This window comes from Aspergillus campestris (assembly GCF_002847485.1).
Source record: "Aspergillus campestris IBT 28561 chromosome Unknown P168scaffold_10, whole genome shotgun sequence".
NCBI classification, from domain to species: Eukaryota; Fungi; Ascomycota; class Eurotiomycetes; order Eurotiales; family Aspergillaceae; genus Aspergillus; species Aspergillus campestris.
In genome coordinates this window covers 270,851-291,736 of record NW_020194345.1, presented here as the reverse complement: position 1 = coordinate 291,736, position 20,886 = coordinate 270,851, and the positions used below count along the sequence as shown (strand labels likewise).

At 52.1% G+C, this 20,886-nt stretch overlaps 9 protein-coding genes across 9 annotated transcripts; 7 read left to right on the top strand and 2 right to left on the bottom strand.

Moving 5' to 3' along the window:
- The first annotated feature begins 362 nt into the window (after positions 1–362).
- P168DRAFT_256873 (tRNA wybutosine-synthesizing 3 family protein) lies at positions 363–1,756 on the top strand. The gene is made up of 2 exons (XM_024834534.1): positions 363–1,163; positions 1,223–1,756. The coding sequence occupies exons 1-2, from the start codon at positions 615–617 to the stop codon at positions 1,745–1,747; spliced, it is 1,074 nt and encodes a 357-aa protein (XP_024690525.1). The 5' UTR covers positions 363–614; the 3' UTR covers positions 1,748–1,756.
- A 78-nt stretch (positions 1,757–1,834) lies between these two features.
- Positions 1,835–3,892, bottom strand: P168DRAFT_256872 (uncharacterized protein). The gene is made up of 5 exons (XM_024834533.1): positions 3,857–3,892; positions 3,380–3,796; positions 3,253–3,315; positions 2,878–3,186; positions 1,835–2,796 (listed from the first exon to the last, which is right to left on the bottom strand). The coding sequence occupies exons 2-5, from the start codon at positions 3,764–3,766 to the stop codon at positions 2,251–2,253; spliced, it is 1,305 nt and encodes a 434-aa protein (XP_024690524.1). The 5' UTR covers positions 3,767–3,796; positions 3,857–3,892; the 3' UTR covers positions 1,835–2,250.
- A 1,526-nt stretch (positions 3,893–5,418) lies between these two features.
- On the bottom strand, positions 5,419–6,384 carry P168DRAFT_320500 (actin-related protein 2/3 complex subunit 4 family protein; the record flags this gene model as incomplete). Its single annotated transcript, XM_024840370.1, has 5 exons — positions 5,419–5,427; positions 5,483–5,527; positions 5,583–5,708; positions 5,767–6,093; positions 6,214–6,384. The coding sequence occupies 5 exons, from the start codon at positions 6,382–6,384 to the stop codon at positions 5,419–5,421; spliced, it is 678 nt and encodes a 225-aa protein (XP_024690523.1).
- Positions 6,385–6,465: 81 nt separating this feature from the next.
- P168DRAFT_328928 (ubiquitin-specific protease UBP6) lies at positions 6,466–8,531 on the top strand. The gene is made up of 3 exons (XM_024841401.1): positions 6,466–6,549; positions 6,619–8,289; positions 8,357–8,531. The coding sequence occupies exons 1-3, from the start codon at positions 6,534–6,536 to the stop codon at positions 8,416–8,418; spliced, it is 1,749 nt and encodes a 582-aa protein (XP_024690522.1). The 5' UTR covers positions 6,466–6,533; the 3' UTR covers positions 8,419–8,531.
- A 312-nt stretch (positions 8,532–8,843) lies between these two features.
- P168DRAFT_292070 (uncharacterized protein) lies at positions 8,844–10,578 on the top strand. The gene is made up of 2 exons (XM_024837522.1): positions 8,844–9,166; positions 9,270–10,578. The coding sequence occupies exons 1-2, from the start codon at positions 9,156–9,158 to the stop codon at positions 10,552–10,554; spliced, it is 1,296 nt and encodes a 431-aa protein (XP_024690521.1). The 5' UTR covers positions 8,844–9,155; the 3' UTR covers positions 10,555–10,578.
- A 576-nt stretch (positions 10,579–11,154) lies between these two features.
- Positions 11,155–12,271, top strand: P168DRAFT_292068 (kinase-related protein). The gene is made up of 2 exons (XM_024837521.1): positions 11,155–11,436; positions 11,588–12,271. The coding sequence occupies exons 1-2, from the start codon at positions 11,397–11,399 to the stop codon at positions 12,256–12,258; spliced, it is 711 nt and encodes a 236-aa protein (XP_024690520.1). The 5' UTR covers positions 11,155–11,396; the 3' UTR covers positions 12,259–12,271.
- A 693-nt stretch (positions 12,272–12,964) lies between these two features.
- Positions 12,965–13,955, top strand: P168DRAFT_306170 (putative GPI anchored cell wall protein). Its single transcript, XM_024839003.1, has 3 exons — positions 12,965–13,217; positions 13,285–13,433; positions 13,499–13,955. The coding sequence occupies exons 1-3, from the start codon at positions 13,120–13,122 to the stop codon at positions 13,762–13,764; spliced, it is 513 nt and encodes a 170-aa protein (XP_024690519.1). The 5' UTR covers positions 12,965–13,119; the 3' UTR covers positions 13,765–13,955.
- A 445-nt stretch (positions 13,956–14,400) lies between these two features.
- P168DRAFT_292066 (ribonucleotide-diphosphate reductase subunit RNR1) lies at positions 14,401–17,614 on the top strand. The gene is made up of 4 exons (XM_024837520.1): positions 14,401–14,674; positions 14,781–14,938; positions 15,012–15,952; positions 16,007–17,614. Exons 1-4 carry the CDS (start codon positions 14,656–14,658, stop codon positions 17,463–17,465), a joined length of 2,577 nt encoding a protein of 858 aa, XP_024690518.1. The 5' UTR covers positions 14,401–14,655; the 3' UTR covers positions 17,466–17,614.
- A 1,989-nt stretch (positions 17,615–19,603) lies between these two features.
- Positions 19,604–20,395, top strand: P168DRAFT_298625 (RlpA-like double-psi beta-barrel domain-containing protein; the record flags this gene model as incomplete). The annotated part of the gene is made up of 1 exon (XM_024838281.1): positions 19,604–20,395. The coding sequence occupies one exon, from the start codon at positions 19,604–19,606 to the stop codon at positions 20,393–20,395; it is 792 nt and encodes a 263-aa protein (XP_024690517.1).
- Positions 20,396–20,886: the final 491 nt, after the last annotated feature.

Here is a 20,886-nt window from a genome sequence, read left to right as displayed (position 1 = left end):
ACATAATAATTATTACCATCATTATTCTAATTAAAATAACTATTGTTGGAAAAAGTGAACTGGCGCTGTTTCCGCAGAGACTAAAGCTGTTAGTGTTGTTGCGGATTCTTTTTTCTTTTTTCTTTTTCTTGTTCTTTTCATGGATTCCTCGTTTTGTTTCCCGTATTGGTTTTTTTCCCTGTGGTATTTGGTATTTAATACCCGAAGCGGTATTTTTGAATTACGGTATAACCAGAGAACAGAACAGAAAACGGAGAACAGAGAACAGAACAGAGAAAATCATAAGGTAGGGACAGACAGAAAGGGCCAAAAATCAGGTAAGAAGAGTATCCTCACCTACAGAAGCTTTGGTTCTAACTTCGTCAGTTTACTGGATCGCTCTATCAGTGTCTCGTCCAAGAACAAAAGAGCTTGTTCATTTTCAATTTCGAATCTGGTTCACTCGTATCCGGCCCAATAACCTGGACACATTCTCACTGCGCCTCTCTGCGCCATCGTTCTGGGCACAAAACGACCCCAATCCGAACCAAAGGGTAAAAAGGCCATATCCATTACGGTTTACCAAGTAGTATACGAGAAGAAAGAAAGAAAGAATTCAAGCAAGAACCAAAACCATGAGCGGGGTCCAACCAGCCAACGCCGACGCCCCCATCCCCTCGATCTTCGAATCCCGCAAACGCAAGATCCTAGCGGAACTCTCTGTCCCAGACGCAGAGTACACGGATCTGTCGCCCAAGGGGTCCGTGGATGTTGCGATCCGCGATCTCATCCGTGAGATTAATGATGTCCCGGGTCTGGTCACGACGAGTAGTTGCGCTGGGCGGATTAGCGTTTTCCTTGAGGGGAGGAAGAAGGTGAAACAGACGCAGCAGCAACAGCTACAGCAACAGACGCAAGAGGAGGGAGAGGCAGGAGGACAGGCGCGTCAGTTTGTCCCGTCTGGGGGGAAGGGTGCGGGGAGGTGGCTGTTTGTTTCTCATGATCCTTTGTTGGAGGGTGAGGAGTCTGAGGGACGGTGGCGGGGAGAGGCTGGTTCCTTTTCTTCGTTGCATGAGTTGTTTGGGATGGTGAAGGGGGATGGTCGGCCTCCTAGGGTGGGTGGAGATGGAAGTGGAAAAGGTGGGAGGGCTCCGCGGTTGGTGCGCTTTCATTATGATCCTATGGTATGTTTTCTTATTCTCTTTCTAAAGCCTCGAATGAGCCAAACTAACCATCCAAATAGATCCTACATATCATGACAGCTACGCTCAATCACGCCAATCCCGTCTTATCAGCTGCTTCGAGCGCCGGATTCCGCGAAAGCGGACTGCAGGGTCTCCGCTGTCTGGAGGGAGAGGACGGACCTAGTCCCATTGTCGCTGTTCGCTCCGCGGGACTGTCTCTCGAGTCGGTAATTGGGTACTGCGAGGATGACGGTGATGATGGTGATGACGACAGTCAACCAGTTGTGCGAAGCTTGGTCACGGAAGAGTACCTTGAGATGTTGATCGCTATATCGAACGAGCGGTTCGCTGTCAACGATGAGCGGAAAGAGCGATTCCGGGCGTCGCTGTCGAAAGCCTACTCCGTGTCGGGGCCTGGCGGTACCAAGTCCAAGGGGAAGGCGAAGCCTCCTGGGTGGGAAGATCCTGAGGCCCGGAGGAAGAGGATGAGGGAGGAGGGGTTGATGAGGAAGAAGCTACTTGACAGTCAGGGTGAAGCTGAACGAACGTCTCGAGATGGTGAAGACGATTCGATTGACAGCTGACGATGTTACGAATAATCAATAAAAAGTCATTTGATTGTATTCATATGGGTCTGGTCTCAACGATAAAACTAACGAAGCTCAATAAACAAATTGTGGAGGGTAAATGAAAGCAGGATCGAATGGTCAAATCCATTGTCCTCTCCTATCTTCCTTGAGTTGTTCAACGAAAAACACTGTTCAACGAAAAAGACATAGGGCATGATACCACATCAGATAAACCTAGCTTCTTGCAAGCCAAATTCCAGTCAACGTTCAAGCCAAATTTCACAAACCATGGTGCTTATCCTTCCTTCACAAGAGACCTGAAAATACAGTAGTCCAGTTGTACCAAGACCTGAAAAGCAATGGGCAGATGGCATAGGGTGGTGATAAGGGTTGGAATAGAAAAAGAAACTGGGAATTGGAAAACATGGGATGGGCATAATACCCGAAACGCGTATGAACAACTAGAGCAACAATTGCAAGACCAAACGAAATCAAAAGAAAGCCAGGCCCAATATCATTCAGTATTCGTCATCAAAAGGGGTCTCAGACGACAAGATACAAGCAGGAGTGGACCGAGTAATGCGATGACCAGGAACTCCTCCCGGAATGCTAGTAGCAGGTAGAAGCAGTTTATGATTCCAGGTTGTGTCCGTAGCATGGCGGACATGGGAACTACCGACAGCCAGCATGTCGCTCGCGCGGCGCGAAACCATAGCAGACGATTCGGCGTTCGAAGCTGGGAAAAACTGCGCGTGAGTGCTGACGCTGCTGCCCTGGGTGTTACGTCTCGCGGACGGGGGTCCAATGGCGAGGTTCTGGAAACGCGGGACGGGCGTGTTGTCTCGGTCGTTCAACAAGCCGCTCACGATGAGATTGCAAAGGAGGTCCATCTCGTGCCTCGATGCGTCTTCCCATGTGGTCTCCTTGGCTACGGCTTCGGGCCACTCGAACCACACGCGTCCGTAGGGAGAATCGAGGCGGTAGTTATGCATGGGGAAAGTATTGACCAGACCCATGATTTCGAGGCCGTCTGTGGTACCCTGGGATATCAATTTGGCGTAGTACTATCCATCCAATGACGTGTCAGGTCCTTGGACTAAAACGGGACGAGATCATGGGGAGAAAGGGGATAGGATAGTACATACCATGAGGCAGTTTTCGTCCTTGGTAGGCTTCTTAGCCAAGGTGTCAAAAGGAAACCATCTAGACATATCAGGGAGCTTGACGGCATCTCCTACATCCTGTGCATTGATGCAAAGCGTGTATTTCTGGCGATCGTTGAAAGCTGGGCAGTTAAGCCCAGCGAACAAAAGATCACGGACCAGTCTTTCATCAAGGCCCATGGTGTTTATTCTTTTGATGCGGGATACAAGTGAGATCATATGGCGGTTGGTCATTGTAAACAGCTCGTTGCGCTCATGTACGCTGTACAGCCTGGTCGCATACCACGGGAACTGTGCGAGATGAGCAATGGTGACATGGATAGAGGGGAAAATATACGACTGATCTAGGAAGCATACCTTGTAAAGAGTGCTGATCGTTGATTCATAAGTCCGCTGGGGACATTTGGCTCCAAAAGGTGACTAAATAATTCAATCAATACCTGATCTTGCAAGTGGGGATAAAGGGGGAGTGAGAGATACTTACACGATGAGGAATCTCCGCATGACGAATGGCCCCAACGATCTCCTCACTGGTAAAGAAGCCACAGAACCCAGTAGAGAATCTGTCCATGTTACGCAGCTCGGTTGGGATGCCATCATTCCAGATAATGCACTTAGCGCGAGGGAACAGATCATGCAAAAGAGCATCTTGAGAGCTCACTTCCACCGCAACATGGCGACTTCCCATACGAGGAGCGCGGCCAGTTTCATAGATACTATTGATGCGAGCGACGGTCTCATATGCATTCTCTCTAGTCCGAACCTCGACATAGCAGTCCATCGTCTTTGCAGTGGATCTTTCCATGATGATGTGGACCGCGCAGCCCTGGTTCGGTGCAATGAGCTGGGCACCGCGGCCGACAAACTGCATGATTTCCCATTTGGTGACCGAGTATGGTATCTGTTTATATGTTATCAAATACTCTTTACAAGGGAGGGCGTAACCACGCTCGCTACTAACGTTCGAGATCTTGATCACGCCGAAATTGGGAGGCTCCCTCAGCTGCACGAGACTGCCGATTGGCAATTCACTTGCCAGAGCGTACTCATCGATGTCCTCAACACGTTTGTGCCAGAGTGGTGGACCTCCACCATGACTGGTTTCATTTGCATGGAGTGGCTGGGTCGGAGGAAGGCTAACAGCACGGCGAGAAACAGGGGAAGCATTGCCAAATTGGGGCTGGTAGAGGGAATTATGAGCCACAGAGTCTGGGGCAGGTAACTGCAGCATCTGACTTCTGTTTGCCGCACCATGCAGCGTCGAGGTAGGGGTTTGAGTCGGCCAAGATGAGGTCTCCATGGATCCAGCTGGACCAAGGCCGCCATTGCCAGCAGGGAGAGACTGTCTGGTCGGAGTCACTGGGATATCACCAAGGTTCTGGGAAGCGCGAGGGCCAGGAAGGTAAGAGTAATGGGGAGTATTGGAGTACGAAGTAGCGTATCCCTGAAAGGGATCGCCTGTCTGTCTATGATCCATCTAGCAGATCCTCGTGTGGTAGATATCCACGCTGATGATTTCTAGCTGTGGTACGAGATGACAGAAGACGGGAGGAAACAAGAAGACGGTTGAGATCGGAGAACAAGTAGGAGAGTAGGAGAGGGAGAGTAGAAGAGGGTAGTGATTCAAGAATGGTTTGAAGAAGTGGGCTCAAGACCATATATCAGAAACTTCGGCTACAAATCCAGTGTCGAGGAGCTGGGGCAATCACTAGTTTCATGTTTGACATTTTAAGGACAAGAGGTGACAGAAAGGATTCATGAACAAAAAGACATTACCGCGCTGGCAATGAATATCCTCATTCAAACGTTCCGCGAAGTGAATTGGCCGGGCAGCTTCTTAGAGACTAAACGCCCATAATGGGAAGATTAGTATTTGGATTGCTTGCTCGGCGACGGACTCGTTCGTGGATATCATCTTCTCTGGCACATTGTGTGTGTGAGAGCATGGATTGTATCACTGGTATTATTGGTAGTATCATTGGTAGATGGGGAGCTTTGGAACTGTGAGAGTGAGAGTAAGAGTATCATGCCTGGAATTATTTGTTTGATGTCCAGTTTACCTCTAATGTCATGAGGAGTATAAATCAGTCACCAACCGCAGTTATTAGACTACAATGAAACCAACCCCGTTGCCATCAGTCCTTCACGCTATATCATGGGCGGTAATGTGCCAGACAATGCAAACCCGCGTGATTGGCTTTGATATAGCGGGTCTATGGATTCACGCCCCATAGAAAGAGTGGCGGCCAGTTTCAATGTGCACGCAGTGTGAAAGTGATCAGATTTCATTTCTTACATGATTATTGCCTGGTTGAAAGGGCAGGCTGAATTCAGATCCAAATAAAGTTCGGCAAATGTAGAATAGAAGCATGCTGCAAGCTTAAGTTTCGAATAATATTGTAGATCTAGGTAAGGGAATAAAGCATCGAGCACCAATGCCACCCCCGGCACCAGCCTAGATCGTCCGTGCAATAGCTGCTGGGCAATAATATGATGGTAGGAAGAGAAGCGCTGTAACGGCATTTAATCAAACTGTGGACACTATTAGCTTCCGATCTATACAGCCAACAGGGGGGTAGATAATCACCGGTGTCAAGAACGATTCGGCAACGAACCGAGCACGAGCATTCAACTGCAAAACGTTAACATTCCAGACTTCCCCACGGGGGTAGTAGAGCACGACATACGAAGAGCTTCATTTCCGAGATCTCCTTATCGACCTCCTCCATGAACTGAATAATGAAGTCCACCAGCTTGTGTTTCAACATGGCCTCGGTGTGGAAGTTCGTGATCAGGAACGAAATATCATATCCCTATTTCCCGATTAGCACCCTCCAGCTCCAAGCACGATAGTGGACCAGAGTCTCGAACCTTTACTGGCTTCCTCCGCAGGATAAAGAAGGACTCGGCACGCTGTGTCAAGAACCGGGTGAACTTGTGGACCAAGATATGCTCAATTTCATCCGCCTGCTTTATCCTAATGCTGACACGGACACTGTTCACACTGGGTTCGATGAACACCTTTTCGTTCTCATTGCGCGAAATCGTAAGGGGGTTGAGGAGGAGTTCGGGGGAGCTCTGGGCTTCGATCTCGGGGACGTTATGTCTCTCGGCCGTTTGAGACGCAAAGTTGGACACCGCGAGTGCAGCAGTCAGCGAAGACCGAACACACTGGAGGTACGGGCGAAGTGATTGAGACTGTCTTGTTAGCTTCGTCCGCTTCCCAAAGAGGGACCCAGCCCAATCAGCTCACCATAATGAGGGTGACGTATGCTGCGGTATCTCAAATTGCTGATGATGGTGCTCTGTCAAGACAACCTTCTGCGCGGACGATTCCAGAGTAATACCGGGTCCAAAACCAACAATCCTCAGAAATAACTCCGCCAAACCAGTGGTCTTTGTATGGAATGCGACGCTGAATTGGAGGTTGGAGACGGGGGTGGAGGAGGGCGGTTTCCCATCAGGAGTCCCGCTAAGCGGCGGTCCCATGTTTGTTGTGTTTGCAGTATTTGCCCCACGCCCCCGATCGCTCACTGACGTTGCTTGAATTGATGCCTCAACCACTCTTTGCAGCACCTTCGTTCAGAATCAATCCCTTTTGAAGACAACCTAGAGACCGAGATTGAGCCACATTAAACATGGCTTCTATACCGAGTATGTACACTATCTAGTTATGAAATGCATGTCGTATCTCTTCCATCTGTTGCTGACGGTCGAACCCAGTCATTGTGAAGCATCAGGGTAAACGCCATGAGGTCGATCTGGACCCCTCGTCGAACGGCGAAACGTTGAAATATCAGCTTTATTCATTAACTGGTGTCGAGCCCGATCGACAGAAGATCTTGGTTAAAGGAGGACTGAAGGATGACACGCCATTGTCTTCCCTGAAGGCCAAGCCGGGCCAAACGTTCATGATGATGGGCACACCATCCGGCGGTGAAGGTTCTGCAGATCTAGGCAGACCCAAGGAGGTAGTCAAGTTTTTGGAGGACATGACGGAAGCGGAGGCTGCACGAGCGGAGGGCGCTACTCCTGCCGGTCTGCAGAATCTCGGGAATACCTGCTACCTCAACTCAACGCTCCAGACGTTGAAGGGTGTTCCGGAGCTCCAGGAGGCGCTTCAGCTGTACAAGCCATCTGCAGGTGGCGCTGGGGGATCGAGTCTTTCGGATCTGAGCAGTTTTGGTTTGGGTGGTCTCGGCTCCTCGATGGATCTTACGGCGTCTCTACGGGATCTCTTCAAGCAAATGTCGGAAACACAGGAAGGGTTTCCGCCGCTCATGTTCCTCAATGCTTTGAGAAACGCCTTTCCCCAGTTTGCTCAGAGAGATCGAAACGGCCATGGCTATGCTCAGCAGGATGCCGAGGAGGCCTGGTCCCAGATTGTCTCCCAACTACGGAACAAGCTGACGATCAAGGAGGGCGAGGGTGAATCAGCTACCGAGGTGTCTTTCGTGGACAAGTACCTTGGGGGGCGATTTGAATCAATCACTGAATGCGACGAGTCTAGTGCCAGGGAGGCTGGGGAAGAACCGTCGCGCAGCTCGGATGTCTTCTACAAGCTTGACTGCCACATTGGCAAAGAAACCAACCATTTGCACGACGGTATCAAGGCGGGTTTAGAAGAAAAGATTGAGAAACATTCGCCTACTCTTGGCCGCGATGCGGTGTACACGAAACGCTCCAGCATCGCTCGTCTGCCCCGGTACCTGGCTGTGCATTTTGTGCGCTTCTTCTGGAAGCGTGAGACTCAGAAGAAGGCCAAAATCATGCGCAAAGTGACGTTTCCCCATGAATTAGATGCGGTTGATTTCTGCACCGACGAGCTGAGAAATCAACTTGTCCCCATCCGAGACAAGGTGCGCGAGATCCGAAAGGACGAGCTCGACATTGAACGCAGCAAGAAACGTCAGAAGATCGCTCGTAAGCGTGAGGAGGATCAAAAGGCCGCGGGTGACTTGGGGTCCAGCATGGAACCGATGCAAAAGAAGAAGGCCACCGAAGAGAACAAGGAGACTGATAAGGCGGCCGACAAGACGACCGACAAGACGACCGATAAGGCTACTGACAATGATGCGACAATGACCGATGCTTTCAAGACCGATGCCGATTACGAAGCCGAAAAAGCCGCCTCTATTGAGACAGCCCGACAGGAGCTGTCTCGGCTACTCGACCAACAGGGTGCTCCGGATGCTGGTACCAACAAGTCCGGTCTCTACGAGCTCCGGGGTCTGATTACCCATCAAGGCGCCAGTGCTGACAGCGGTCACTATACCGCGTATGTAAAGAAGCAGGATGGCGATAAGACCAGCGAAACCGGAACTTGGTGGTGGTTCAATGACGAGAAGGTGACCGAGGTGGAGGGAGAAAAGATCGAGACTCTCTCCGGCGGTGGTAAGCTCCCTTTCCCTTAAACTTTATTCTTTCCAGATGACCATTCTCTAACGATATATCTCTCCAGGCGAGTCGCACTCTGCCCTCATCCTTCTCTACCGCGCCATCGACCTGCCGACTGCGAATTAGATAGATAGATGGTATCCCATTAGTCCACGTGGTAAACAAAAGCCTAATGTCACAGACCGATGATCAGAGGTTCCAATTGGTTTTCTCGAAGTATTCACATGCATTACTACCTTGTCCTACTACTGCTCTCCGTTGTATGATCTCCGTAGATGGATAACCTCCCGTCCTTGTGATTGTGGCATGACGCCGTCGGTGCTTAGTCACCTATCTTAGTTCCAGTGAGGTCATTTATGACAGCGCATTAGTCAGCATATACAATGGATTGTGTCGGCATAAAGAATAGTCTTAGGCCGGACTGGAATGTACGCGGGTGGAGAGAACTTCCCGTCCCGCCCAAATACCCCGATGGCCTCAGGCCCAACTCCCTTGCCTCCCGCTTTATTTTCTTTACGAGGGAAAAACCGATTATTTCGCCGCGTCTTCATTACCACTTTCATTTCCACTTACTGTTCCTTATCATAAGCTCACTAACTCCTCCGGTATCGACTGGACTGATTTCTTTCCCCCATTACACTCTTCCCGTCCCCGCAGAGGTCGCATCTCCTTTTCCTCTGTCGCGTCAACTGGTTCGTGTGGCGTCTGTTTCCTTTTTTGAGGGGATCCTTGTCCTAACACGTCTTGCCCCCCGATTTTACTCTTCTTTCTTTTGATTTATTTTATTTTATTTCTTCCTTAATCTTCTTACTTTCTTTTCTACATTCTTTTTACGGATAGATTCAGTCCCATCATCAGTAGCCATGGGTATTCCGTGAGTTTCTCCATGCGCTGGGCGTGTCGGCTATCGGCGCTTTACGCGCTCGCGATGTGGTCATGGCGCTCGCAAACGGGCTTGCTTACTGACAGCTGGGTAGGATGTTCCACGAGTCCACCTCCGCCGAGGTCCCCAAGAGCAACCCTATCAAAGACCCCTGCGCCGCCGCGCGCTCGACCATCCGTCGCCAGGGCGCAATTCACCGCCAGGCGCGTCCGGGTTCCGCCTTACGAAGCGCAACTCTCCGGCCTCCTTTCCCTCGCCCGCTAGCAGATGAGATCGAGCGGGAAGCGAGTGGGTTACAGCGTCCAGTTCGCTCTCCATTCCCTGACTCTAGTTACGGCGAGGATCTCTTTGATCTGGCGAATGGTTTTGTGGATTCGAGCAGCCAGTCGACCGGTCAGCGGTTGCTTAACGAGGTGCTCCGCCATAGCCGCCCGACCCAGCGGCTGAGGTTGCCACGCATTCGTCCGCTGCTTCGTGACGAAGTCGCTAGTGGACAGCCCGATCTTCAATCGCCCAATTTCACGCCGCGCTTCGCGCCCGCGGTTGCGTATAGTCGAACGGAATCTCCGCGCCCGCAGTCACATCCCCCTCCGCACCCGCACCCGCACCCGGAGGTCCTTCGTCTATCTCCGTTCCCTCGACCGGGAGGCGATGTCTCTGTCGGGTCGACAGTGCCCCTGCTACGACAAGTCGGTCAACGATCCATCAACGAACCGAACGGCCCCAACCGCGACACGGCCATCGACGGTCTTGGGGATCGCCAACGAAGTGTTAGCCCAGATGATGACCATGCCAACAATGCGTGGGAGACCCTATTGACAACAATCACCCCGGACGCCAACCTTCCCAGCGCCGATTCCTCCTTCACCTCCGCTTCTGCATCGGGAACGAACGCATCGACCAACGGGACGTCCAGGAGTTCTGCCACCTCCTTTGGAAACCTCCCCAGCTCTCTAGACCCCAGCGCCGCAACAGTGCATATGGTGCTGGACCCTTATCCGGAACTATCCAACCCCTGCGATTACAGCTCCACCGACTCCGACTCGGACTCGGAGTCCGGGTTCGACTTGACTCACCAGTCTCTGTACCGGCGCTACCGTCGCATGCGCCGCATGGACGCTATGCGACGCGCTCAGAATCTCAACTCAGCCATGAACACCCAACCTCCTATCCCTGCCTTCTCTTTCGCACTCTCCGATTCATCCACCGACCCAGATCTGCAGCAGATGCATGCGATCCTGGACCGCCTTGCTCGGCGGGAGGACATTCCCGAGAATTGGTGGGCGGCAGCTGGCCTGTCGCGCATCATTGGCCATCGACTCGGCGCAGAAGCAAACGAGTCTTCCAACGGCTCGGACCGCCCTGAACCGAGACGTTGAAACGCATGCCTTTCTCCATCTTACATATCATTTTTCTATTTTTTTTTTTTTTTTTCCACTTTTCGCGGTGATTTCTGTTTGCTTAGGAAGGTCGGCATCATATCTAAAGGTCTCAGCGAGAATTTCATGTTGGGCGTTCATTGGCGTTTGTTACAGGGGGAATGGTTGGCGAGCCATATTTTTTCCACCCAGGGACGTTTAACCGTGCCATGGGGTTGATTTCCAGTAAATGGCTAGCTATAGTCAGTCATATCTAGGGGTGGTTTGCATTCATACATCAGATTCATACATCAGATACCACATTCGCAAGTCAGTTTGGCGGATGCAACTCCATTTTTCCCATTTTTCTCTTAGCATAAAAGTTCAAAATTTTTTCTATAGTAGTATACAGTAGTATGAAGTTGTGTATGACCCACCCCTATAGTAGACAGTTAATAATTGGTCCAGGTTTCTAGAAGCCATCAACCGGAATTGGTGGAATGTATTGAACTAATGGGGGGTTGTCCCTGTGACGTCGACGCATGAAGCTTCCAGACCGCAGTACCCCACTCCGACGGCGTGGGAAGCCCCGCCGATGGCGTTGATGTTTTATCATTGTCTGTCTGCTCGACGTACTCGGCGAGATATTTGAGGCTTCCACGACCTGGTTGGAGATTTGATTACTCTCAAATTATCTTCTATCGACGGATAAAGTTTTACGTGTCTAGGAACTTCCCTATCCGACCCGTGGCTATACAAACACTACGCGCACAGTCGCCGACTTCGGTGCTCGCTGTTTTAACTACCCTGTCTTTTTCAAGACTTCGCGCTTGTTGACGACATTTTAAGGGATTCGATCAACCATGGATCAGCAAGTCGACAGGCTAGTCGATAAGATCTGGGGTAAGCTCTCAACAATCAACATACACCACCCCTCTCTCTCCGACGATCAACCATTTCAACCCAGATCGGTCGCCAGCCGACCCCGCAGCACATTCACCCACACACGCGCACACACAGATAAAGAGAGCATAACTAACCTCACTCCCCACAGGAAAATACCAATCCACACCCCCAAACGCGCGCCTCCTAATAGCCGTCAGCGGCATCCCTGGATCTGGCAAAACCGGCCTCGCCACAACAATGGCAGCGCGCATCAACGCCCTCCACGCCGCAACCCACCCGCACAAACCCCCCATCGCAACCACAATCCCAATGGACGGATACCACCTCACACGCGCGCAGCTTGCGCAGATGCCCGACCCAGCGTACGCAGCCGCCCGGCGCGGCGCGGCCTTCACCTTCGACGGGGAGAAGTTTCTGAAGCTAGTGCGGGCGCTGCGGGAGCCTGTTACGGCGGAGACGAAGAGCGTGTATGCGCCGAGCTTTGACCATGCGGTGAAGGACCCTGTTGATGATGATATTGCGGTGCCGGCTTCGTGCCGGGTTGTGTTTTTCGAGGGGAACTATTTGAGTTTGGATCGCGATCCGTGGAATCGGGCGGCGGGGTTGATGGATGAGCTTTGGTTTGTGGAGGTGGATTTTGAGGTTGCTAGGGAGAGGTTGGTAAGGAGGCATGTGCTTGCGGGCATTGCGGAGGATGAGAGGGCTGCGGAGAAGAGGGTTAGGGAGAATGATCTTGTTAATGGGAGGGAGATTGTGGATTGTCGGTTGGGGGTGCAAGAGGTGATTAATAGTACGTTTGATCCTGGGTGGGGGAGTTAAGGTTCTTTAGGGGGTGAATTGGATTGAGATAATGAATTATGGGGGGAGTTGCTTCATGCTTGTTGAGCTTATGGGTTAGTTTTTGGGAAGCGTTCTACATATTCGTGGTATCTTGAGCGCATGAGTATGAGCGTTCTCGTCGCATGCCTGGGAGAATCCTGAGTATGGACTGTAAATAGATGGATTGGGCTGTTAGAGTAAGATTATCTACGGATCGCACTAATCAAGGCTCTATTCATAGCCAGTAATACCAAGTATGCATCATGCACATTCCAAACCCAAGGGATCTATCCACGATCCCGAATCTCTCCTTAATTCCATAGATTCATCTAGAACGATATCTCTTCTCTAGCAATCTATAGACCCAGGCCTGGCTACAAAACCAGATGCCAGTTCGATACCGGTATTTACCCACTGATATACCAGACTAACCCGTCCAGACCACTAATTTACGGGGTTCACCTCGTGTGGTCAATACTAAAAAAACACCGGGGGCAAAAACGCCCCGGGCGGATCGGCAGGGCCGTTACTCTTTCAGGGGGTGAGACAACTTAAACCATCTCAAAGAAGTCAAGCCTGCTTAGGCCCAAGGCAGTCTCTCCCTCACTTCCCTCCTGCGTCTTCGGTTTTCAATCCTCGTCCTTCACTCTTTTGCCCTCTTTTTCTGCGTTCATACTACACAGTCCTTCCTTTGTTCCTAGTCATTCTTTTTACAATTACCATCTACGCTCTTTATAGCCACTCACTGCTTGTGATTTCTTCGCGCTTACGGTTCCCCCCTATTCCGTCGCTCGCGATAACAATTCCCCCCTAACATCCCCGGAGTCTACTCTGTCGCGAATACTCCGTCCCGACGTCACCATGTTTTTCGCCAAGTCCGCTTTCCTGGTCTCGCTCCTGGCCCTCAGCAATGTTGTTGTTGCGGCCAACCCGTCCGCCTGTCTTCTGTCGGCTGTGGGGTATGTACAATCCGAATCGTGAGGATCGCGGGAGAGAGAGGCGGATCATAAGCTAACATTCACCCAGTCAGCAGGAGAACCCGGCCGACATGAAGGCCATGTGTGTCACCAACACCAAGCGCGTGCAGAAGGAGATCGCCGATTCCTGCGGAAAGGACAAAGAGGACGCTCTGAAGGAATACGCCGAGACCTGCGCCGACAACGACCACAAAGTTGGTAAGTTGCCAACCAATCCTTAGTCCACTTCGCACGAGGAAAGAAGACCTGTCTAACTCATGTAGAAATCGCCTCGAAATCCTCGGATGATTCCGCCTCCAAGACCGGTGGCTCCCACTCGAGCGACAGCTCTGCCTCCGCGACCGGCGGCTCCTCGAGCAGCGACGATTCCTCCAGCAGCGATGACTCCTCCTCCGGTTCGAGCACCAGCTCGTCGGCGTCCGCCAGCGCTTCGCCTTCTGACTCGGTCTCGGCTGGTTCGTCCGACCGTCAGGTCTCTGCCGCTGCGTTTGCCGCCGTCGTCTTCCTGGGTTTTGCCGCTACTATGTAAGAGGTTGGATTGGGTTGAGCTTGTGTGACACTGCGATATCGACGTTCGGAGTGCCGTTGACTGATACCTTTCTTTTCTCTGCCTGTTCAAATACCTTTCCACATTTGACCATATATTGAACCAATTATTGAACTCTGAGAGTGATATATACCATTTTTGGGGGGGCGTTGGGGTTACTGAATAGATGATTGAATAGGAGTGTAGACATTAGAGGTGTAGAACAACTCCCCAGTCTTGACTTGCATGACTCAGTCTCGCGACTGGCCAGCATGTAGCCCCCTGGATGCTGAACTATGTAGGAGTCCCCAGACTCGACGGTTGCAGCTTGGACAAATCAGGTCCAACGCCGAACGTAGGTACTCGTGTGTATTATAATTTTAGAGCGACCAGAAATACATCCGAGCACGCCTTGAGAAATAAATCAACACGTGTATCAATTGCTCCGACAATCGGTACTGCTTTACATCATCTGATACATCTTATCGCGTCGGAATGTGGCGTGAAGGGATACCCGTGACCTCCGCCCGGCGGAACCGGCAACTGGCCAAAATCTTAGTCAGTTCCGCCCGGCAAAGCAAGGGAAATCTTCTCCATTTGGGTCCAACACGAAAAATCGCGTTCCAACGCGTTTTGCCCCGGCGACATCAAATATCTCACCTTAGCCGCTCTCGCTGCCCCTCCGTCTTCTTTTGTTTCTTTCTTCTCATCCTTCTTCCCCTTCATAACTTCCTTCCCTTCCATAGTCAAGACCCTTCTTTTCTCCCCTTCCACGATTGCTTGTTTCAATTCTTCAACGCATATCACATTCTTCGAGGAATCTGTCATATACCCTTGTTTTCCTGGTCTCTTTTCACACGATTCTGCTCCAGCGTATCGCTGCTACCGTTGACGATGTTTGTCTACAAGAGAGGTATGCATGTATCCTAGCTTCTAAGTCTTTGCTCCTTGGCTGCATGGATTGCTTTACACAGTCTTTGGCTGAATCACTCTTGCCACTCGTGCTAATAACGTGCTAGATGGCCGCAAGGAACGCGTGCAGTTCGATAAGATCACGGCCCGTGTATCGAGACTGTGTTACAGCCTCGACCCCGAGCACGTCGATGCCGCTGCTATCACTCAGAAGGTCATCTCTGGTGTCTACCAGGGTGTCACCACCGTGGAGCTGGATAACTTGGTATGTTCTTGATGTGTGGCTGATGTTGATGTGAGGCAAACAAAATGGATGCTAACACAACGATGATGTGAAGGCTGCCGAAACTGCGGCGTACATGACCGTCACCCACCCAGACTACGCCATCCTGGCTGCCCGTATAGCCGTATCCAACCTCCACAAGCAGACCAAGAAGCAGTTCTCCTTGGTCATCTCAGATCTCTATCACTATGTCAACCCGAAAAACAATAAACCTGCACCGATGATATCGAAAGAAACATACGAGATAATCATGAAACATGCAGATGAGCTCAACTCGGCCATCGTGTATGACCGCGACTTCAACTACAACTTCTTCGGCTTCAAGACCCTGGAGCGGTCATACCTGCTCCGGGTCAACGGAAAGGTGGCTGAGCGCCCTCAGCATCTGTTGATGCGTGTTTCCGTTGGCATCCACGGGAACGACATTGAGAAGGCCATCGAGACCTACCATCTGATGTCCCAGAAGTTCTTCACCCATGCCTCTCCGACGCTGTTCAACGCCGGTACCCCCCAGCCGCAGTTGGCTTCGTGCTTCCTGGTTGACATGAAGGAAGACAGCATCGAAGGTATCTATGACACTCTGAAGACGTGTGCCATGATCTCCAAGACCGCCGGTGGTATCGGTCTCAACGTGCACCGCATCCGTGCCACTGGCTCGTACATCGGTGGTACCAACGGTTCCTCCAACGGCATCGTCCCCATGCTCCGCGTGTTCAACAACACCGCTCGCTACGTGGACCAGGGTGGCAATAAGCGTCCTGGTGCTTTCGCTATCTACCTGGAGCCGTGGCACGCGGATGTTTTCGAGTTCCTCGATCTGCGGAAGAACCACGGTAAGGAGGAAGTCAGAGCCCGTGATCTGTTCTTTGCCCTCTGGACCCCGGATCTGTTCATGAAGCGTGTGGAAGCCAACGGCGATTGGACCCTCTTCTGCCCCAACGAAGCCTCGGGTCTGGCTGATGTCTACGGTGACGAGTTTGAGGCTCTGTACGAGAAGTGAGTTTTCCCAATGACCCGAACAATGGACTAAATGGTATTAACGGTACTCAGGTACGAGCGGGAAGGCCGCGGCCGCAAGACCATCAAGGCTCAGAAGCTTTGGTACGCTATTTTGGAGGCCCAGACCGAGACGGGCAACCCCTTCATGCTGTACAAGGATGCGTGCAACAAGAAGAGCAACCAGAAGAACCTGGGCACCATCCGCAGCTCCAACCTGTGCACGGAGATCATCGAGTACAGTGCGCCGGATGAGGTTGCCGTCTGCAACCTGGCGTCGCTGGCGCTCCCCACCTTTGTGGATGCCGCCCGTGGCGAGTACGACTTTGGCAAGCTCCACGAGGTCGTCCGGGTCTTGGTTCGCAACCTGAACAAGATCATCGACATCAACTACTACCCGGTCCCCGAGGCCAAGAAGAGCAACATGCGCCACCGTCCCATTGCCCTGGGTGTCAACGGTCTGGCCGATGCTTTCCTGGCCCTGCGTCTGCCGTTTGACTCGGCCGAGGCGAGACAGTTGAACATCCAGATCTTCGAGACCATCTACCACGGTGCTCTGACGGCGTCGTCGGAGCTGGCCAAGGAGCTGGGCACCTACGAGACCTACGAGGGCTCCCCGGTCTCCCAGGGCATCCTGCAGTATGACATGTGGGACCGCACGCCGACCGACCTCTGGGACTGGGACGCGCTCAAGGCCAAGATCGCCCAGACGGGCGTGCGCAACAGTCTGTTGGTGGCTCCCATGCCCACGGCCAGCACGAGCCAGATCCTGGGCTTCAACGAGTGCTTTGAGCCGTACACGTCGAACATCTACTCGCGGCGAGTGCTGGCGGGCGAGTTCCAGGTGGTCAACCCGTGGCTGCTCAAGGACCTCGTGGACCTAGGCCTCTGGTCGGACAACATGAAGAACCGCATCATCGCCGATGGCGGATCGGTGCAGAACGTCCCCAACGTGCCGGCAGACATCAAGGCGCTGTACAAGACGGTGTGGGAAATCCCTCAGCGATCGATCCTCCAGATGGCCGCGGACCGCGGCGCGTACATCGACCAGTCGCAGTCGCTCAACATCCACCTGAAGGAGCCGACGATGGGCAAGATCACGAGCATGCACTTTGCGGGGTGGAAGATGGGCCTGAAGACGGGCATGTACTACCTGCGCACGATGGCGGCGTCGGCTCCCATCCAGTTCACGGTGGACCAGGAGCAGCTCAAGGTGGAGGACACCAACGTTGCCCGGGCGAACCCTTCGTTCAAGAAGCGGACGGGGACCCCGTCTGGCAGCACCGCCTACTCTGCGGTGCCGCGCACGCCGGAGAGCCCGGAGCCCAGCGACGACGCCCCAGCGGCGGCGGCGGTGGTCGAACCCACGCCGGCGGCGGAGACGAGCGCCAACGGCGAGGCCCCGAATGCGGAGGCCCCGGCGGAGGGAGAGAGCGAGGGCGACATCTTCTCGCAGAAGGTGCTCCAGTGCAGCATTGAGAACAAGGAGGCGTGCGTGATGTGCCAGGGTTAGAGTGGTAGGTAGTATTGACGAGGGATTTGGCGTCGGGATATCTTTTTTTTCTTCTGTTTTATTTTTGAATTTGTGGGTAATTATATCATGAGATGGATGTTTAACATGGGTATGTAAAAAGACAATATCAATATCAATTTATATTCTATATTATATTCTATATTATATTCTATATTATATTCTATATTATATTCTACATTCTATTCGTTATTCTACATTCTACATTCTACATTCCACCCCTGTAACTCTACCATTCCCCCTCTCCCCCTTCCATCCAAACAAACAACCCCCCGACACCGACACAGTGTAATCAAATGAAACAAACCGCTGTCAGTCAGTCAGTCAGTCAAGCAGAGTTGACCGATCAGTGTTACGAGCAGCCAAGCAATCCAGACCGACGCCACCGGGAAGGAAAAGTCAAAGAAAAAAACTCAACACGAATGAAAGAAAGGGCAGAAATAGCCGTCGAATCAGTGGTCGCTGTTTACCTGGTACCTTTTTTACCTTGTACTAGTACCTGAGTGTAAGGTAGGTGTTGGTTAGCGTTGGCGCCTTGGGGGGTTGAACTAGTTGGTCAGTCAGTCAGCGAGTAAGAAGGAGGGAGAGGCTGTGTGTGTGTGTGTGGGAATGTGTGGGAATGTGTGGGAATGTGAGGGAGGCGAGAGGGAGGCAATGGGAAGAAAGACCGCCATTGGGGTGTATCTCCACTCGGGCTGACCGGTGAGACAGAGCGAGGGACAGCAGGTTAACCAGAGGCAGACTGATTGGGTGGTGAGGGATTGGATTGAAATCTTTGCGTGGTGGGCTGCCTGAGGTAGGAAGGTGAAGGTTCAGGTCCAGGTTCAGGTACCACCTCAGGTATCATTTCGAGTCACCACTGTTACTGTCTGTTACTGTTACTGTCTCTTACTGGTTACTGTTACTGTTACTATTGCCTCAACACGGTGTGATTGATGGTTTACACACTATTTACCACATCCGTTTGTCTCTCTTTTCAGAATGAAAGAGTGAAATAGAAAGAAAGCAAGAAAGAGAGAAAGAGAGAAAGAAAGTATAACAAGGTAAGACACGTCAGAGTCCGTGTAGGATCAGAAAGATCCCGTGTTTTGTTGACCAGGAAATTGCTTGATTGAGATTGACCACTAAGAGAGGAATCGACCGATAGTTCTGGCTGGACCGCCTCGGGGGCCGTGGATCGGGACATGGTGATGGGCCATCGGTCAATACGAACGGATGATCCCCCTGAACCATCTTTGTTTAGGTTAGTCAGGAAAATAATAGCTGATTTTACCGTACAGTACACAGTACCTACTGTGTATTGTCTAGGGTGACTGGGTTAAGTTCAGGTACCGTCTAGTGTCTACGTAGGCTGACTCGGGTTCCTGACGTTCTGACTGTTCCTGCGTGGCCCCTCCAAAACCCGACCAGTCGTATAGCATCAGACGGGATAAAATACTCACCGAATACGTGGATGCATCGATGAATCGATCCACGTCAGACATGACAGGTCAGAGTTAGACTGTCTTTCTGCCCGATCTGGAGGAAAGAGATGAAGCTGTACGACAGTAATTTCGGATTGGTATCAATTCCCCTTCTGATTGATTGACTCCAATCTGACCGATTCTCAGGTACCGCTTCAAAGAATGGTACTGGTAAGATTCCCATGGTTCACGCCCGTCACGGGCTGGTTCGGTGGGCTCGGTGGGTCCGGGGGGGCTTTGACGTTATAGTACGAGGTAAGTTGGCCCGATTCATCCTTTTAGTCTTTTGAGTTTTGGGCCGTCGAGGTATCCATCTCTCGATTCCTTTCTCTCGTTTAAATACTCCTTCGCTTGTCCTTCCCTCCGTCGCGTTTTTTTTCTCCCTTCTTTCTTTCGTCTCACCACTCCTTCCTTTACTTGACAGCTTCTGTCGTTCTTTCTTTCATCCCCACACGCTCCACTCTCTTGCGCGTGTCTATCTACTCTACTATCACTATCAAGATTCTCTACTGCTGTGCAGTCTGGTCTTGATTCTCTCACTCTTTATCGTTGTCGATCTCTCTATCTGTGGCTTTTGAGTCCATCAATCTTTTGATCAATCCTTCCAACCCTACAATCAATACATTTCAGACCAAGAAATACGCTCAGTTGAAAAAAATGGCCCCCATCGCCAAATCTATCGCCCTGGCGGGTGCCCTCTGCGCCGCTCTGTCCTCCGCTGCCCCCGTCAAGCGTGAGAACATCGTCGTCTGGGAGACCTCCACCACCGTCGAGTGGACCACCGTGGATATCACCACCACCGTCTACCCCCCCGCGGCCCCCACCGTCCACACCTCCATCGTCAACCTGACGCCGGCCGTGCCGACCTCTCAGCCCCAGCCGGAGCCCACCGAGGAGCCTGAGGACCCGCCCAAGACCACCCAGACCCCTCCGCCCCCTCCCAAGCCCACCACCACTACCACCACTGCGCCTCCTCCGCCTCCCAAGACCACCGAGGCCCCTCCGCCTCCCAAGACTACGGAGGCTCCTCCGCCGCCGCCCACGACCACTCAGGCTCCTCCCCCTCCCCCTCAGACTACCCGGGCCCCTCCCCCGCCCGCGCCTACCTCCGGCGGTGGCCACACCGGCTCCTGCTCCAAGGACACCCCGTGCAAGGGCCAGGTCACCTACTACGACACCGCCACTGACCCCTCCGCCCCCAGCAGCTGTGGCTGGACCAACGACGGTGAGAGCGAGGCCGTGCTGGCCCTGCCCGTTGGCCTCATGAAGGACTCCGACTGCGGCCGCATGGTCACCGTCAAGTACGGCGGCGTCACCAAGCAGGGCAAGGTCGTCGACAAGTGCATGGGTTGCGACAGCTCCTCCATCGATCTCTCTAAGCACTTCTTCGGCGAACTCGCCGAGATGCTTGAGGGCCGTCTGCACGATGTGGAGTGGTTCATGGAATAAGCGTTGATCGCTCGCTAGCATCGCTTATCTCTCTCTCTCTCTTCATTCTTCCTTTCGCTGTTGATTCTTTTCTACCTTCTTTTACCATACCATATGTTCTCTTCTTTCCTACCTGGTTTCCATCCGACCTTCGTTTTCCCCATCTTTGATACCATCGGAACCGGGTTAGGCAGCAATCAGCAATTTTTACCATTCATGTGAATAGACATTTTCGGGTTCTATTTAAAAGCCATTTTATCACCCCTTGAAGCGATCAGAATTTGAGAATCGAGAGAGAAGAAATTCGCCGATGCGAGTTCCACCGCCTGTCTGGATGACAGACCACTCCCGAGAATTATCGAACGGACGGACTGGTTTCTGTCTAGGGTTGGCTTACGAGGCATGATTTACTGCAATTAAACTTTTTGATAAATTTGGTGACTGTAATTTGTAGTTTCCTATATATCCCTGGTGTTTTATCGAGATCTATCCAGATTTATCCAGATCTCTCC

What these genes read in the sequence shown, in the direction of transcription:
- P168DRAFT_292066 (XM_024837520.1), top strand. An exon ending in CCGTGGAGCTGGATAACTTG is followed by an intron (nt 14,939 to 15,011) that starts GTATGTTCTTGA and finishes GATGATGTGAAG; the next exon opens with GCTGCCGAAACTGCGGCGTA. An exon ending in TTTGAGGCTCTGTACGAGAA is followed by an intron (nt 15,953 to 16,006) that starts GTGAGTTTTCCC and finishes AACGGTACTCAG; the next exon opens with GTACGAGCGGGAAGGCCGCG.
- P168DRAFT_328928 (XM_024841401.1), top strand. An exon ending in CGAGACTCTCTCCGGCGGTG is followed by an intron (nt 8,290 to 8,356) that starts GTAAGCTCCCTT and finishes ATATCTCTCCAG; the next exon opens with GCGAGTCGCACTCTGCCCTC.
- P168DRAFT_256873 (XM_024834534.1), top strand. Translation starts at nt 615, where the DNA reads ATGAGCGGGGTCCAACCAGCCAACGCCGACGCCCCCATCCCCTCGATC. An exon ending in GCTTTCATTATGATCCTATG is followed by an intron (nt 1,164 to 1,222) that starts GTATGTTTTCTT and finishes CCATCCAAATAG; the next exon opens with ATCCTACATATCATGACAGC.
- P168DRAFT_256872 (XM_024834533.1), bottom strand. Translation starts at nt 3,766, where the DNA reads ATGCAGTTTGTCGGCCGCGGTGCCCAGCTCATTGCACCGAACCAGGGC. An exon ending in ATGCGGAGATTCCTCATCGT is followed by an intron (nt 3,316 to 3,379) that starts GTAAGTATCTCT and finishes TGAATTATTTAG; the next exon opens with TCACCTTTTGGAGCCAAATG. An exon ending in AGGACGAAAACTGCCTCATG is followed by an intron (nt 2,797 to 2,877) that starts GTATGTACTATC and finishes TTGGATGGATAG; the next exon opens with TACTACGCCAAATTGATATC.
- P168DRAFT_306170 (XM_024839003.1), top strand. Translation starts at nt 13,120, where the DNA reads ATGTTTTTCGCCAAGTCCGCTTTCCTGGTCTCGCTCCTGGCCCTCAGC. An exon ending in TGTCTTCTGTCGGCTGTGGG is followed by an intron (nt 13,218 to 13,284) that starts GTATGTACAATC and finishes ACATTCACCCAG; the next exon opens with TCAGCAGGAGAACCCGGCCG. An exon ending in CGACAACGACCACAAAGTTG is followed by an intron (nt 13,434 to 13,498) that starts GTAAGTTGCCAA and finishes TAACTCATGTAG; the next exon opens with AAATCGCCTCGAAATCCTCG.
- P168DRAFT_292068 (XM_024837521.1), top strand. Translation starts at nt 11,397, where the DNA reads ATGGATCAGCAAGTCGACAGGCTAGTCGATAAGATCTGGG. An exon ending in GCTAGTCGATAAGATCTGGG is followed by an intron (nt 11,437 to 11,587) that starts GTAAGCTCTCAA and finishes CACTCCCCACAG; the next exon opens with GAAAATACCAATCCACACCC.